Genomic DNA, 17,127 nt, shown 5'->3' with positions numbered 1-17,127 from the left:
GGAAAGCTATGACCCAACTGAAAAGAGGCCAGAAAACAGTGGCTGTGAAGAGAAAGAGGGAAAAAATTGTCCTCCACTCCTGTGTCTGAAATGACAGAGGTCCTGAGCTGGTTTTGTGCTGGACCAGGCTAAAACGAGGAGCAACGATGCCACAAGGTGAAAAGGAGGAGCAGAAGGACAGCAGGGGAGGAACAGTTGCAGACGCTGGCACAGCCCCAGCTCCCCAAAGGCTCACAGCTTTGCTGAGATGACGGTTGCATCCAGCTCCCATGCTGGGACTTCATCACCCTCTCGCCATGCCCCACACCAGCCGTCCCCGGGGAAGTCCAGGGTGTTTGCAACAGGCAAGGAAGGCACCGTGGTCCCACCGAGCAAGAGTCCCCATGTCCCCAGAGCCACCCACCACAGTACGGCACTAGAGCTCACACCCCCTCCAGACCTCGGAGCATCTCCACCCTTCAAAGTCAAGGAGTTCGGCTCCCTTTCAGCTGCAGAGAGCCTCGTGCTCTCCCATAACCTCTAATGTCGCTCACCGGCCGTGTTTTATGGCTTTTGGAGAGGGAGCGAAGGTGCCCTGCCTCAGCCTTGGTTTTTACGGCAGATGGTCCTTCTCCGAGCAGCCACGGAGCAGGACTAAAAGGTGCCGGGATTTTTGCAGCCCGGTGGATGAGAGCTTGCCAGGACCTCCACGCAAAGCGGTGGACCTGGCCCACCATCTGCCTTGTTTTTCAGAGCGTTATTGATTCATTAAATATAGCAGTTAAATGTGATAAATGGGCCCTAAAGTGCTATTTTGGGGGAGAGGAGGCTCCATCCATGAGTGCTGCAGCGCTGGCTCAGCATGACCCACTGTGCACACCTGGCTCTCCCCACTCCCTCTCCTTCGGTGTGAGAGTGGATGCTGCCCCACGCTTAAATATTTGATGGCACACAATTTTTTGACATATTCCCAAAACTATTCTTCTCCCCCTGCCCCTCCCACAAGCTTCCTTGATTTCTCTGGCTGCTGTTAGACACAGCAGCCTGTGCCCCCCCAGCCCCCAAGCCCTGGGCAGCCCCCTGGGATGGCGGTGAGACCAAAGCAGGCTTTGCAGCAGAGGTAATATCTTTTATTAGCCACAATAAGGAGAAAATAAAGCCAGGAGTGCACAACGGGCCAGCGCTGCATGCCCAACGCCGGTCAGGATTTTTTCCAAGCTGGTCCAATAAAAGCGATGACATCTCCGTCCCTCAGCATCGCTTCTCCCTGGAGCGTGGGTCATCCCGGTGGCTGGACCCCATGGCTCCCCACAAAGCAGGGCAGGGGATGGGGACCCACGAGGGATGATAGGACCAAGTCCCGAAAAGCAAAAGCGGTGATAACTTGGAGGCAGCGGTGACAACCCTGCCTGCATCTCTCTCCAGGCTGCAACGCTCAGGGATGCTGCGGGGTGCCCGGCTGGCAGGGCAGGGTGGGGAATGGGGACCGGGGCTGGAAGGGGACCGGGACAGCCCCCAAATCCTCCCTGGGCTGGAAAGGGACCGTGACAGCCCCCCTCCCCTCCTCAGGGCTGCGGGGTCGGGAACCGCAGCAGCCCCCAACTGCCCCCATGCTGGAAAAGGACCGGGACAACCTCCAAATCATCCCGGGCTTGAAGGGGTCCGGGACAGCCACAAAACGCTCTCCGGGGCTGGAAAAGGACCTGGACACCCCCTAAATCCTCTCCGGGGCTGGAGAGAGACCGGGACAGCCCTCAACCCCCCTCCCGGGCTGGATGGGGACCGCGACATCCTCTGACCCCTCCCCGGGCTGGAAGGTGACCGGTACAGCTCCAAACCTCTCTCCGGGGCTAGAAAGGGACCGCGACATCCCCTAATCCCTCTCCGGGTTGAAAGGGGACCAGGATACCCCCCTCTAAATCCTCCCCGGACTTTGATGGGGACGGAGCCATCCCCTAATTCCCTCCCCGGGCTGGAAGGAGACCGCATCAGACCCCGGCCCCCCACAACCCCCCTCCCGCAGCGAAGGGGGCACCATGGGGCTTGCGAACGGTGCCGAGCCGAGCTGAACCGAGCCGAGCTGAACCGAGCCGTGCCAAAAACACCCCGAGCCCCCCCCCCCCCCCCACCTCGCCGCCTCCCGCCCCCGACGGCAGCAGCCCGCGGCGTTCCTCCGCCCAGCCCGCAGCGCCAGGCAGCCCCAACCCGTCCCCCTTCCTCCTCCTCCTCCTCCTCCTCCTCCTCCTCCTCCCCCCCAGCCGGATTTGGGCAGCGGCGCGGCCAGCGCTCCCAGCAGAGCCGCCGTGTGCGGGAGCCGCGCCGGAGGCAGCTCAGCCCCGCGGGGGAGGAGGAGGAGGAGGGGGGGGGGGGGGGGAGGTGAAGGGAGGCAGGTCCGTCCCCCCACACCCCTCCATCACCCCCATCCGCGCCCTCCCGCTCCCCCCGGGTCCCCCCTCCCGTCCTACCCCCCTCCCCCCTTGTCCCCCCCACCCCCCCGGCCCTGCATGCCCGGGCAGCGAGCATGGCCCGCAGGCAGGAGCGGGCGGCGGGCGGCGGGGGCTGGCTGCCCTGGCTGGGGTTCGCCTTGCTGCCGCTGGCCGTACCCCCCGCCGTCGCCCCCGGGGGTTGCCCGTCCGCTTGTTATTGCGTGGCCACCCCGGAGCTGGTGCAGTGCCGGTACGAGAGGTTGGAAGAACCGCCGAGGGAGCTGCCGGTCACCGTCCACAACCTGAGCATCGTCGGGAGCAACCTGAGCGTCCTGCGGCCGGCCGCCTTCGCCGCCCGCCCGCTGCCGGACCTCCGCCTGCTCCGCTTGCGCCACAACAACATCCAGACCATCGAGGACATGGCTCTGCAAGGCTTGCCCGCCCTCCGTACCCTCGACCTGAGCCACAACCCTTTGCTCTCGGTGGCCGCCGGCGCCTTCGCCGGCGTGCCGCTGCTGCGCACGCTGCAGCTGAACCAGGCGCTGCTGGCCGCCCCGTTGGAAGAGCAGCTCGCCCCGGCCCTGCGCAACCTCAGCTTGCGACGCCTGGAGTTGGCGGGCAACGGGCTGCGGGCGCTGCCGGCCGCCCTGCTGCCCGCCGGCCTGGAGGAGCTGGACCTGCGTAACAACTCGCTGCAGCGGCTGGCGGCCGCCGAGCTGCGGAGCCTGGAGGCGCCGGGGTTGCGGGGGCTGCGGCTGACGTTGGGGGCCAACCCGTTGAGTTGCGACTGCGCCCTGCGCCCGTTCCTCGCCTGGCTGCGCGCCGCCGCCGCCGCCCGCGTGCCCGACGCCCGCGGCCTGCGCTGCGCCGCACCGCCGCCGCTGCGCGGGGCCAACCTGCTGCGCCTGCGGCCCGAGGGGCTGGCGTGCGCGGCCGCCGAGGGCGGCGAGCCCGGTCGGCTGGAGACGGCTTCTTACGTCTTCTTCGGCATCGTGTTGGCCCTCATCGGCATCGTCTTCCTCATGGTGCTCTACCTGAACCGCCGCGGCATCAAGCGTTGGCTCCACAACCTCCGCGAGGCTTGTCGCGACCAGATGGAGGGCTACCACTACCGCTACGAGCAGGACGCCGATCCCCGCTGCACCAGCGCCATCGGCACCCCCGGCCTCTGACGGCACCCTCAGCATCCCACCCTCGCCCCTCCGGCCTCCCCGGCATCCGCCCGCCATGCCGCCCCTCGACGCCTCCGCTCCCGGCATCCATCTCGCCCCAGCCCCGTTCCCATCCCATCGCCATGGCACCGCCAAAAAATTAGTTTCTGAGGACGAGCCGGCCTCGGGCATGGGTGCTGGGGTGCTTCAGAGTGGGGTGCACCCTCCCCGGAGGGCTCCGGACCGGCTCTCCCTGCCCGTGCCCTAATCGACCCCCCATAGCGCTGATTCCCACAGGGGACCAGGCTGGATCCGTTCCCCCCCCTGCCCCATCCCAGTGCCCACGGGCGGGGGGAATCGCATCGGATCGGCCCCGCGGGATGCCGGCACACAGAGCCCCGATGTTCCCGGGAGGATTATAAGCTGCTTCCCGCACCTCCTCTCCAGCGGCAGGTTTCTTCGGCGGACTGCGGGATGCCACGCTGCCGGCGGGGCTCGGCACCGCACACACGTGAGTGTTTGCTTGGCACGTCCCGGGAAGCAGCGGGCAATACCTGAAACTGTCCTCCTGGATGTTCCTGGAGCCTGGACTTGACTTTGACCATGTACAGCTCTCTTTCCTATTAGATTTCTATTTGACAGATGCAAAACTTGATTTCTTTTTTTTTCTTTTTCTTTTTTTTTTCTCCAAACACAGAGGAAAACACACCGTCCTGCCGCTCCCCTCGAGAAGCGATGTGCTTTTCTGAGCCCATTTATCCATTTGGTTCTGTTCGATGACATTTCCAGCTCTTTCCAGGCACAAAATGATGCAGCTGTGTAGGAAATGCCTCCGCCGGCTGCGTGCATGTTCCCCAGGGCATGCGGGGGCAGCCCTCTTCTGACTCTAAAATATATCCTAGACTAGGCTGTCTCAGCACTTTGTAATTCAAAATGAGTGAAGCAAAAGCTCTCGACCTAGTTCACTCGCCCGTGTTTGCTTTAGAACCGTGCCTGTTACTATATCCTAGAGCAAATATATTGAAAGCTGCATCCACTCTATTGTCTATTTTGTATCAAGCTTCTTGCAATGACTTCTGAATATCCCCTTGGCTGAGGCGATGTTATCACTGCTGGTTTGCCGGAGGAAGGCAGCTGTGGGCTCCTCTGTAGTTTTGCTGGTGCTTAGAAACTTCTTTTCCTGGGCTGGTGTGGTGGCCAGGGATGCAGAGAGGTTTTGCATTGTGCCCTGAGCTCAGGCTCTGTTGGTCCTGATCCTTCCCCGGTAGCAGGGCAGGTACTTGGGAAAATTATCCAGGTAATAGGTCTCTAAAGCAGTTTTTATCTCCTGGGTGTTCTGGTACCTATTTCATGAGGCACTGAAGCGCTGAGCATCTACAGATGTGGGGAGAGGCAGTGCAAGGCTGTGACTCACAACATTTCCCAAAATTAAGCTTAAAATGCTGAATCTCGGTGCCGGGCTGAAAACTTAAATTGTTGCGTTTTGATACATCTGTGTTTGCCTTTCTCTGTACCGGGAGGCTGATACGGGAGAGCCGGGCAGAGGTGAGGACCAGGGCTGCATCCTCGCTGCCCTGCAGCCGCGCTGGGACCAGTGCCGGTGTTTGCCTGGTGCTTTGGGATCCTTGACGCAGGGAGCAGCAGGTACCCAGCATCTTGGGTGTGTAAATAAGAATTCTGTGGGATTTATGGTCCCCTGAGCCTGCATGTGTGTATCCAGCTCCTGCACTGGGTGGAAAGCTCTGCTGGGGGAAAGCACAGTTATTTCCATCCCAGGCATTCCTGGAGGCCCCAGGAAGGATGCAACCTGGTGCAGGCTCCTTTGCATTTTACCCCTTTGCTTTTTCCCCTATTGCATTTTCCCCTTTTGCATTTCCTCCCCTTGCAAAGCCCAGTATCAAAGTAGACAAGCCCGGAAAGGGGAGCTGGTGCAGAGCTGTGTGCCAGGGCTGTATTCAGATAGGGATATGGCACTAGGAGTCAAAATGAGTTTCCTGGGTGCTCTGGGCTGGTCCTGCTGAGCAGGGAGCTGGTTCCCCACTGGAGCCAGGTCCTGGCTCTGCCCCAGTTCCCAGTGAAGCCCCAGAGACCCCCACAGCTTAGCTCACTGGAGATGAGTTGCTCCGGCAGAAACTTGTTGCATTTTGGGGACCTTTTCTCGAGGTTTTCTCCTCATCCTAGGAGCTTGTGAGCTCTGGTCCCACCTCACCACCCCACGCAATGAGTTACTGGGCAGGTTTATGGGGGAGAAATCTCAGCCTGCCCCTCAACCTCATCCACTTTCCTCCCTCCTCCCTCCATTTCCCACCTGCCTGCAGCCAAAACACAGACCCTGAGCAAGAGAAAGGGCAATGGGGTGGATTTGCACATCTGGCAGCCACATCTGGCAGAGCACACCGTGCCGGGAGTGAGCGCTGCTGAGCATCATGGGGCGTCCCGGGCTGCGACTCCACCGGAGCAGCATCAATTCATGGGTACAGTGCTGGGAAGTCCTGGTGAGATTTAACATCTTGCAGCAAGGAGGAGAAGTGCCCGGAGGGCTTTGCAGGCAGATGGGTGGTTGTTGGACAGGGAACGCAGCATCCGCCTGGCAGCGGCTGCTGGTGCCTGGTGATAGATGATAGGAAGGAAATTGCCTCCAAGCAGACAGAAAAGTGGCCAAACACATCCTGGCCCCGAAGCCCTTTGGCAAAGGGGTTAGCTGGCGTGGGCAGCCGGTTGCTCCAGCCTTTTCTGAGGCCAAAGGGAGGGATGCAGTGGCTTTTGGTCCCCAGGGATGAGGACACTCCTCCTTTTGGCACTGAGCAGCGGGAGGTTCGGAGCATCGCGTTCCCCATCCTCACTGGGTGCACCAAGACCCCGGGCTGCATGCTCCGACTCCCTCCAGGGAGGCAAAGCCCCGTCAGCCCAGCAAAGGTGACGTGTGGGCGGTCAGATGTGGGTGGTTGGGTAGATAACCAGCTGCAGGAGCGTAATTCTTGTGGCTTGTTAACGTTAATATTATTCTGCATGGCGCATACCCCAAGCATGACAAATCAGCAGGATTAGGGAACCTCTGGATTAGCGAAACCAAGACTTGTTATCAAGCTGAGACTCAAAATGTGCTTTTTGGGTTCCCAAAGACGGCTGCGCGTTTAGAGAAACCCAGCTGCCATCACATTTCTGTGCGGTCCCTTTCCATGAAGGGCTCAGCGGACGATGCGAACTTCCCGGCACCCCGAGACTTTGGCAGCAAGCTGCCACCCAAGTGGAAAGTTACCCTGACAGCTCCTTGAGCCGACTGAAATGCAGGATATAAACAGCATCTGTGGTGTGAATCAAGCAAAGGATGCTCAGAGCCCTCTGCAGTGGCTTGTCACCGAAAAAGAGGGGAAAACCCCAAAAATGTCTATTTATATGCCCTGCATATGAGATGCTTATAAGCTGCCGGTGCTTTCCAACCCAGCATGGTCTTTCAGATCTGCTTTTCCTTCCTTATTTCCCAAAGAGCTCTGCTGTTTCTTGGGCCGATCCGGCCAAGAGGCAAGCAGTGAGATTTAGCCGAGGAGGTGGATGTGGATGCAGACAGAGTTGGGCCAGGCAACGCTGCCTGCCCTGCCTGCATCCATCCTCCCCCTGCACACATCCTTGTGGGTTTTAGGGGCTTGCGTTGCTGGACCAGGGCATCCCAGGTGTGCTTTAAGAAGCATTTTTCCTCAAGTTTGGTGGAAGTTTGTCAGGATATGTCAAGTGGAAATAACTGGGCTGGAGCATCATCCTCATCCCTGCTGACCGCAGGGCTGCGACACCCCAGCACTTGGGCAGGGAAGAAAGTCAGCCACTGGCTGCCTCCCCCTTCCAAAAATACACAGAATTAATAACAAGTAATTCTGCCCAAGTGCCTTCAACCCTGTGAAGCTTCACTCCAGGCTCCTTCATCCTCCTCCTCTGTTAGCAGGGATTAACCCAAACCACCTTTGGAGGAAGGAAGAAACCCTCTGCTTTTCATTTATTCCTTTAGGAAGAGCAAGCGGGAGCTGTCACCCTCACGCATTGGGGAAACCGAGGCACAAAGCGAGCAGGGCTAAGTTCCTGATAGCAGGAAAGGATTTGAGAGCAAAAACCCACAGAAATGGATTTAAAACCTCAGCAGGGTTCACTTAAAACTCTGGGCAGCTTTGGGACCTCCAAGCCTGGGACAGTGCCCGCTCTATTTGTCCTTCCTCTGGCTCAGAGGTGACCCCTGCACCTTGCCCAAAAAAGTCTCGATTAAATAGGATCCCACCTATTTATCTGTGAGTGCTTCTCATTAGCCGTGTTGGGATAATACTGGGGGACGGGGGCTCCCGGTGCAGCTGAGCACTGACCCACTCAGGGCAGCGATGAGCCCTCAGTGGCAGGGAAGGGGCTGGGGACCTGTCCTGGGGGAGAGGGGGCTGGGGGGACGCAGCCAGGGTACAGGGTGGCAGGTCAAAGCCCCCAGCAAGAACAGTGGTGTGCCCCCCCTGCCCCGGGATGGCAGGGACAGGCAGGAGAGGGACAGGCAGGGCTTGTATGGGCTGGGACAGACAGAGGTACACAGGGCAAGGATGCTGAGGCAGGGACGGACAGGCACAGGATGGGCAAGGGATAGGCAGATCTGGGACCCGGAGAGGCAGGGATGGGCAGGCAGGGCACCTAGGACTGATCAGAGCTGGGATGGAGGGGAGGTAGTTCCCCACACCCCCAAAAGGGTCTGAACCCCAGTAGCTCGGGCTGCAGCCCCACGACCTCATGCCCTCCCTGCCACGCAGGTCCCCAGCGTGGGGCCACCTCGTCCTCCTCCTTGGGGTGGTTTTTCGCCTCATCGCGTGTCTTCAGCCACAGCCCAGGCAGATGGGGAAGGACATGTTTCCACTAATCTGCCCCAATCTGGATTATTTTTTTTTTTTTTCAAAATAAACCTGCTTTCCCAGCTGTTTTAAGCAAGTTTTTGGCACGCTGGGGACAGGTGGGATTCTGGGGATGGGGAGGAGAAGCTGGCAGGGGTAGAGGCAATGAAAGGGGTAATGTGTCTGCTGGGTGTTCCTGTGCCACCTGGCTCCCATCGTTTGCTTGAAGAGTGGGGACCAGAGCGTCTTTTAGGTGGTTTTGGCAGCACATCACCCAACTTGCGGGGCTGGGATCATCCCATGGTGCTTACTGTGGGCAACGGGGGGGTCTTCACTGAAGTTTTCCCCCATCAAAAGCCACTGAGAAAGAATTTATGTTGAGGGACTGGTGTCAGCCCCGAAGCCTATGTCTTCCCACCCCACCTTCCATCCGAAGCAGGGCTGGGATCTTCTGCAGCTCCTGTCAGGATAAAGCAGCACAGAAAATGTCTCTGGCCATGGCTGTCCAAGGTGATCCATGTCAGCCAGTTTCTGGGGCTTTGGGGGGGCTCTCAGAGAGCCAGGGTGAGCAGGATCAACCCAGGGCAGGTGAGTATTGGTCCCTCATCCTGCATAAGGATGCACGGGCACAGATAACCCCGCAGAGCCGCTCCATCCTCCCAGCACGTTTCCCAAGCACTCGCCAGCCTGACATTTACAATTACTATTTTTAGATGGTCTTCATCACTTCTAATTGTTCAGGCTCCTCAGCCTCAGAGGACACATCCTCAACTTGGATAGAGACAAACCCAGTTCCCTCTCTCTGGTCCTTCCCCCTCCTGCAATTTTACACCAGTGGGACTGGCCCCAGCCCTTAGCTCAGGCCTCAGTAATGCTGCCACACTACATCTGCTCGCAGCTCCACTCCCTCCCCATCATGGTACAACTTGCACAAACCTCCCTGCTTCAAAGGAAGCCCCTGAGAAGGACCTTTCTGTGATGCCCTTTTGGGGGATGTTCCCACGTTCTTCGTGAAGAGGAACCCAGATCATCTCTGATGTGCCTCTGGAGAACCTGCATCCCAAAGCCGTGGAGATGCTGCTCTGCATGGGCAGGATCAATCCCTTTCCATCCCCATGGGACAGGTTTCCAGAGCTGAAGGGCAGCCCTTCCCTTTGGGATGGTCCAAACCGGCAGCCTTAGAGGTGGATTTCCATACACCACTTGCAGCCATCTGGCAGGTAGCTCAGGCTTGGGAAAGGAGAGGAGCTGGGGACCACGAGCAGCCCAGGAGCTCAGCTTGGTCCTACCCAGCTCCCTGTCCCTTACAGAACAAGGGGACACCCCTGCAGCGCAGCAATCACCGCCTGACGTCGTGCCATTAGGGTAAGCACCCTGAAGGCTGGGGGGGAGCCGAGGTTGCAGCAACAGTCCCGTGGGATTCACCTCCTGCTTCATCGCTCCCTGCTCGGCAGGAGCGAGAGCTGCCCATGCCTGGCGTGGCGTTGGCACCAAGGGAGAAGCATCGCTGCCGCCTCTTTGCCGTATCTCACCGGTCAGTGACCCATAAGCAGGGTACGTCACCCATGGACCAGAGCTGGTAGCTCAGTGGACATGGACTGAGTATTTAGCTGTACCGCTGGGCTTTTGGGTGGTGTTTCCTTCTTGCTCTGTGCCTCAGTTTCCCTTTTAGGGAGCAGCACAGTTGAAGGGCTCCCCTTGACCCCAGGGACCAGGTTTTGGGGGCTGCCAGTCCTGCTCCAACCCCAAGCCCTCTGAAGGGACTTCTGGTGCTCTGGCACGCTCCATACGTTGCTGCATGCACACAGAAATTATTCATTAGCTTTCCCCATAACGTGATGGGAAGCAGCAACCCTCATGGCTTCTTGCTGCACGGACACCAGCCCCCAGCCCCCACCAGCAGCCGGGCCACCAGCCGCGTCCTTCCATGGCGAGATGGACCCAACCAGCAGGAGAAAACCACCAGACACGGGCTCCAGAGATGTTTCGTGAGCCGCCGGAGAGCTGAGCCCAAGGGACAGGCCACGTGGGCCGGGCTTGGCGTATCAGTAATTAATTTAGTTACTAAATTAACATTTAAATTGACAAGACCTGAATGCGAAGCCAGGCATCGCTGTCTGCCAGGACTCAGCAGCCTCCAGTGACCGTGGCTGCTCCCAGTCATGTCCCGGGGTCCCAGTGCTGGACCAGCAACACGGACGGACCCCCAGAGCCTCCACGCGATGCTCCGGTCCCCCAAACCGCTCCCCCGGGCCTTGGAGAAGGCTGGGAGATGCCGTTCCTGGAAGAAACATCCCAGTTCAGCAGGGATCATGGCAGCAGAGCCTGGGCCCAGGGTCCTCCTCTCCCCCCCCCCCCGGCTGCTCTGCACCCCAGCCCCAAGCCCGGGGGGTCCCCAGCCCGTCCCTCGGTTGTCCCCGCACCTTCAGAGGGGCGCAGCCGGGCAGCTGCAGCCCCCACCGGGGCTGCGTCCCTCTGTACGGGCTCACGGTGACATCCAGCGCCGGTTCCTGCAATTACAGACGGTGGAGCCCGTCCGGGTCCTGTGTGCCCCCCCAAACCCGGTCCGTGCCCTGCCGTGGCCGTGGGTGACACCGCTCTCCCCTCACCCCCAGCCCGAATAAAGCCCTCCATCTCCGCATCCTTCTACTGCTTGGTTTTGGGGTTTTTTTGGGTTGTTTTTTTTTTTTTTTTTTTTTTTTTTCATTTAACAACCAGTCTGAAGGCTTACTGAGGAATAAATCTGACTTTTAACACCTGTTGAATTTGATTGCATGAGCCTCTGTAACAGGGGTATGGTTAAATATCTCCCTGGAAAGCACCAAGGGATAATTCAGAGCTAATTCTGGTGAGCTGGGAGGAGGAGAGGAGCTCTGATCTGGAGCAGGGGGGGCTCTTCAGCCTTGGCAAGGAGAAAAAACCCCAACAGTTCAGATGCAGACCCCCCTGGGGATGAAGCCTGCAGCTGTCACTGAAGGGATGCAGGAACCCTCCTGGACATGCTGCTGCAGCCCCAGGAACCATCTTACATCAACCTTAACAATGCTTTAAAGTAGTCTTAAAATATTAAAGCCAAGCTGGGGTGAAATCAACTCATCTAACAGTGGGCGTAAGAACCCCATAAAATCCTGAGCAGAGGGTGATCTCCTGAGAGGGACCAGCAAGAGGATGGTCCCTCTCCCTCACCAGCTTTCCTGGTGGGACTTTCTATATGGAGCTGAAACCTTTCTTTTGGGTGAGCGTCAGCCCCAGGTTGGACCCTCTGCTCTAGACCCACTCCCACCTGCACAGTGCCCACCCCAGCTCACCTGCAACAGCGGCTCCCCTTATCCCCACCATGGGCTCACAAACAGACCCTCTTGCTCCCCTCCCCAGCTCCCTTCCAGACTGTTGATTTTCCTGAAGCAAATTCACCCCCAAAACCCTAGCCTCTCCTCGTTCTGGCTTGTGCCCGCCTGTCCTACAGCCCCAAACATCCAACTCCCTTCCCACCTGCTCCGTGGTGGCATCAGTGGTGACTTCAGGTCACAACTAAGCCCGTCAGTCCTTGGTGCTGAGCCCCTGGGAAACAGAGAACTCATTTAGCGTCACCACCAGAAGGATGAGGCTCTGAACAGTTTCTTCAGGAAACACTGTTGTTCCTCGGGCTTTAGATATCCGAGCGGGCATATGGTCAATATTCCTCCTACACTCAGTCAGGAACAGTTATCCCCCAGCTCGGGTTTTGGGGCAATAGTGTTTGACTAAAGACCACCGAAGAAACATGAAGGATTGCTACTACGAAGAGAATATTTTATTACTTATAACACTTCATTCAACTAAATCCACATAGCAATACACACAAAAATTCTTCAGAAAAGTGCAAATTCTCACTCTGTATTTGTAATATGCCCTAGTTTTACAGAAGAACAGACATCAGGTAAACAAGATTAGAGCTCCAGAACTCCCCAGGATTGTAGACAAGGAGAACGATGCAGCTTCAGATACTTCAATCACCTCGAACAAAGCTCCTCTTGAACACACAAAGGGAGAGAGAGGATGGAAAATGTCCTGGTTATCAAGATGGACTCTAACCACCCAGGCTTCACCATGCAAAGAGCCCCCCCCCTTACTTGGGGGGGGAGAAGAGGGCAAAAAGGGGTGGGAAAGACAAAACAAAGTGATGACAATATTAGTTTTTAAATTAAAGAGAACATCCAAGTGCTTTCTAAAGCAGACCACACATCCCACCCTGCCCCAACCAACCAAAACCATCATTCTGCCTTGTGTCTTCTCCCTCAATACCCTGATAGTTTCACACAAACACACTCCCTTTAATAAAACAGGAGCTGAAATCCCTAATACTTCAGGAGCCAGGCAGAGAAGGGGGACAGTGTGCTACCTGAGTACTGTTAAATCAGGGAATAATGCCAGAAATTTCAAGCTGCAAGTATCCTCCAAGCAAAAATACAGCAACAGCTTGAGATCAGTCAAGAACTGCCCAAGGCAGGTACAGGAGCCCTAGGCAGTGTGTACAGCATGTTGTAACTCACCTCAATGCCTGAAACAGGAACACATAGAATTTTAATTCTTAATTTACTCTGAATGATGTATTTCCCCTCCTTAGAAGGAAGAGCTGGGTATTTAAAATTAAGAAAATGAGGAGACATATTTGGGCAAGCTCCTAGTTTCCTGCAGCCCCAGGGAAACCTGGGGGAAAGGGCAAGTGAAACAGAACTGGCTTGCCACCTGAACAGGACACCACGCCAACGGCAAACAAAGCCAGGGCTATGCTATGTTGGCCTATAGCTAGAGTTGTGCTTGAAGATTCCAGTCAAACTTTCTCCTGTTACACACGTTCCCTCCTCCTCTTCCATGCAAGAGTCTGTGGTTCGCTCATGCCATGGCAGGACGCATCCTTTAGAGATGCAGGAGGAGAGACATGAAGAGCACTTGAAGCTATTTAATCCACAGACTGGACGCTGTATCACAACTTGAAGAAAAAAATTCAGCTACAAGGTCTGTATCATAGATATTCAACCTGGCCTGGCAAGTCTCCTGTACTTACAAAGGTCCTATCCTAGGCTCACAGAAACACAACTTTACCATATAGCTGAGTAAGACAGAGATTAAGTCTGTCACATCAAAAAAGGAAGAGACAAAACCAAGCCCTCCTAATTTTATCAAATACTAAAACCAAATCATTGGCTGTATGATTGCAGTTTAAAGCAAGTGACTTGCTGTAGACCAGCCTTTGAAAAGGCATATTTTAACTGGAAGCGCCTAGTAAACACCATCCACAGCGTACTTTGATCTATTATCTGCTTCCTACTCAAGTTTGAAAAGCCTTTGTTCTTATCTGAAAAGTAGTAAAGAACAACCGACAACTGAAAGAAGGTTGTGCACAAGCCCAAACTCTAACACGAGGTATAACAAAGTTACAGGGTGATGAAGTAAGAGAATTACAGTCCTTCACAGTAACAGAAGTAAGGGAAGCAAGATCAGAGGGAGGAGGTAAAGGAGGAGTTCCACAAATGGAACAGTATAAATATATCAAACAGTTCAAATACAGTAGGAAAACAACAGTAGCAGCAGTTTTAAAACAGCAATAGTTATTATACCCTTAGAATACATTCAACACATTGTGCCTGTTGCTGTCATTCCAAAAGCACTACGACATCTATAACTTACTGCTCAAATCTATCAACGAGAAGAATCCCAGATACTTAACTCCTCGTATTTTTTTTTTTAAAGATATTCAGACTATGAACAGTTACCAACTTCTAAGAATGCTGATTTGAAAACATAATCACTATTTTCTTCCATACTGCATTTATAACACTTGCCTACTGATATAAAGTAGATCTCTCTGGGAAATTGCAGATTCCTGCTCTCTGTAAGAGCACAAACATAACTCACAAGACATAACTCCTAATGCTACCTGCTACAATATACACACAGCTGGCCTCATCACATACACTACGCTTTTTACAGTGTTTACCTTAGTTCAGAATTATATTCCAAGTACTCTCTTCTGTACTACTACTAGGCCATTTAAAAACAAAATCCAAAACGCCTAAGGCTTTAATCTGCTGCCAGTGGAACAAATGTCAAGACCTTCTTCAAATTCAGTGCAGTCGGGATCCAGATCTGCACCTTTTCATGAAAGCTGAAAACAAAGCAGCAGTCAGAAATGCCTTCACACCTTCTTAGACCTACCCAGCGCTGTACAATAACATGAGTATACTCTAAGTGTAAATGCTTTCACCCATTTTCCCCACATCAGTCAAATGTACAATCAAGAAAAAAAAAGGTTTTTGGCATTAGATACATTTCACTCAATTGCAGAACAATTTGGAAATATTTTCTCTTAACTTAAAAAATAAATAAGAATCAGTGGCAAATAAGAATTTGTGCAACACAGACCTTCTGCAGTACATGTACATTCATATACAGCAAAATACTTATCCACAGTTATAGTGCAAAGCTTCTGTCAGCATGAAATACCCAATACCCGCACAGACACGGAAACCTTGGTGCTCTTTAAAGCCATCTAGATGCAACACATACAACAACACTCTGCACAATCCTATGGCATCAAGCTGTAAGGGTATAATAAGATGGAGGACAAATCTAGAGATTTAACAATAGTGGCAAAACAATGGCTTTAACTTAAGTGCATCTTAGGGTCTTTTCACATAACCTTCAATACTGCTGTTAAGCGTCCAGTCTTATCTATTTCTTTTAATTACTGTAAAGTGATAGCAGGGAGGTGTCTAGAACATCACTGACTTTATTCTGAATATTAACAATTTTGTAGCACACATTAACAAGTATTATTCTCAGTTAATCAATATGCAATTTTTCTTGAAGGGTTGTTTCAGTTAAAGTATCTTCCACAGCTTTTCTCTGCCAAAACACAGCTTTTATTTTCTGAAATCCTAGATATCTACCTGAGAATTTCTGTATCAGTCTATTTTTTGGGAAAAGTGATTAACAGTATCACTTTCTACTCAAGCAATGGTAGGAAACAGATAATGGGAAGATGTTAAAAATTTGCCATAGAAGATAAAGAGTATTTGCAAACAGAAATTTTGCTATTCTAACAGAAATTAGCTTAGATGACAAAAAAATGATTTAGTAACTAAAAAAAACTAATCAATGGTGTCAATGTCACACCTCCACTTTCCCCCCCCCCCCCTTTTTTTTTTTTTAAGTACACAGACAGTATGAATTCAAGCTATCAAAACCAGAACAGTCACTAGCTGGAATTTCCATTCAAAGTTACTGAATTTCTGAAACCTTTATTGAAAAAAAAAAGCTTACGACCCTTCGGAGATGCAGGATAAAAAAATGGTTACAAGGCCTATGGTACTTAGCATGGGGATTTAACCAAGGAATGAACAAGTTTATACTCCTCTGGAAGCCTTGGAAAGGCACTACATAATTCAAAACCCAGACTGCAAGTGGAACTACATGTGTTGCCACTATTGTTTCACTGTCAAGTAAATATTTTAAGATACACACAGGAAAGATACAATGCACCAAGAGCACCTTTAACAACAGAAGGATACTTAAGTAGCTGAAAAATGTCATATTGAACAACTTGCCTAAACAAGAAATGCTAAGCACTGAACTCTACTTCAACATTTTTGGAAATTAAGACTGGTGACAATGATACCTACATTCACGCACAACAGCTAGGAAGAAGCAGGCTTTTTTGCAGTGATCACTTCTTTCAAGCACTGCAACCACCCCATTTTAAAAACCTTTTCACACAAAAGTTATTGAGTACCTGAAATTAGTTAAGATAAGATCTAGTGGCTAAGATCAGCTAGCTGCCTTAAACCTATTAGGGCAGTTCATTTGCATTGGTGCAGGTTAATGAGTCTTTTGGTCAAAAGGACAGAAAATGATAATAATAAATTCCACCCTTTTCCCTTACTTCCTCTCCTTATCCCAATTTTCTAGCCCAGACTTTGGTGAAAAGCCTGACAAAAGAATGCTTCTTCTTTATAGAATAAAAATGTAGCTGTTTAACACACATACACACACACACATATTAAACTGAGTTCTGTTCTTGGTTCCTTTGTTTCACATGACGCAGTGCAGGCAGTCACTTCTTTGAACACCAGTTACAGGAGATCTAAGCAGAGCGCCAGATCAGTCCATTCTTATCAGGTTCAAGGAAATTCTCAATCAAAGCTTCAATAAGCTTCTGAAGTTCTTCTTCTAGCATACTTCTGTCACTAGAAAGAGAACAGTACCATGTCAAGAGGTTTAATAAACACCAAACATCTATTAAAAAGAAATAAAAAGCAAGATCTGATGGTGATGAACTAGCTCTGTTATGTTTCCTACGAGCATCAACATGTAAAGACTCCAACCTGCTTGCTTTAACAAGCTACTTTTCAGTAGGGGCTACTGCAATATTAATTTAAATTTTGTTAAATTAAAGAAAAAATAATCACCACTAGAGGGCTCTAGGCTAACAGAGGGGACACAAGAACTAACTGCAAAAACGATGCAAGGCTGGTCAGACATAGACTGTAAATGGATTAAAAAGTAAGAATGAGCTACTAATAGAAGAGGTAGATACCCTATATTCTTCTCTACATGGTGTCCAGATGCCCATGTAGGGTATCTGATTGTATTTTGACTAAAGTGCAATTCAGGGGGACTGAGTAATCAGGCAAAGCATCACAGCTCACAAGAGGACACTAATATACTGACCCTTTTCCT

At 53.0% G+C, this 17,127-nt stretch overlaps 2 protein-coding genes across 2 annotated transcripts in view; one reads left to right on the top strand and one right to left on the bottom strand.

Annotated features, from left to right (window-relative positions):
- Positions 1-2,466: 2,466 nt before the first annotated feature.
- TPBGL (trophoblast glycoprotein like) lies at positions 2,467-8,391 on the top strand. Its single transcript, XM_049823500.1, has one exon. The coding sequence runs from the start codon at positions 2,501-2,503 to the stop codon at positions 3,575-3,577; it is 1,077 nt and encodes a 358-aa protein (XP_049679457.1). The 5' UTR covers positions 2,467-2,500; the 3' UTR covers positions 3,578-8,391.
- A 3,799-nt stretch (positions 8,392-12,190) lies between these two features.
- The window catches only part of PGM2L1 (phosphoglucomutase 2 like 1), a 41,009-nt gene continuing 36,072 nt past the window's right edge, over positions 12,191-17,127 (bottom strand). The window contains exon 15 of the mRNA XM_049823093.1: positions 12,191-16,634. Within this exon, the coding sequence (XP_049679050.1) occupies positions 16,532-16,634 (103 nt within the window). The 3' untranslated portion in view covers positions 12,191-16,531. The remainder of the gene's footprint in view (positions 16,635-17,127) is intronic.

The sequence above is a fragment of the Accipiter gentilis genome, chromosome 19 (assembly GCF_929443795.1).
Source record: "Accipiter gentilis chromosome 19, bAccGen1.1, whole genome shotgun sequence".
Taxonomy (NCBI): Eukaryota; Metazoa; Chordata; class Aves; order Accipitriformes; family Accipitridae; genus Astur; species Astur gentilis.
Note: the sequence above shows the minus strand (reverse complement) of the source record. Positions and strands in the feature narration are given on the sequence as shown.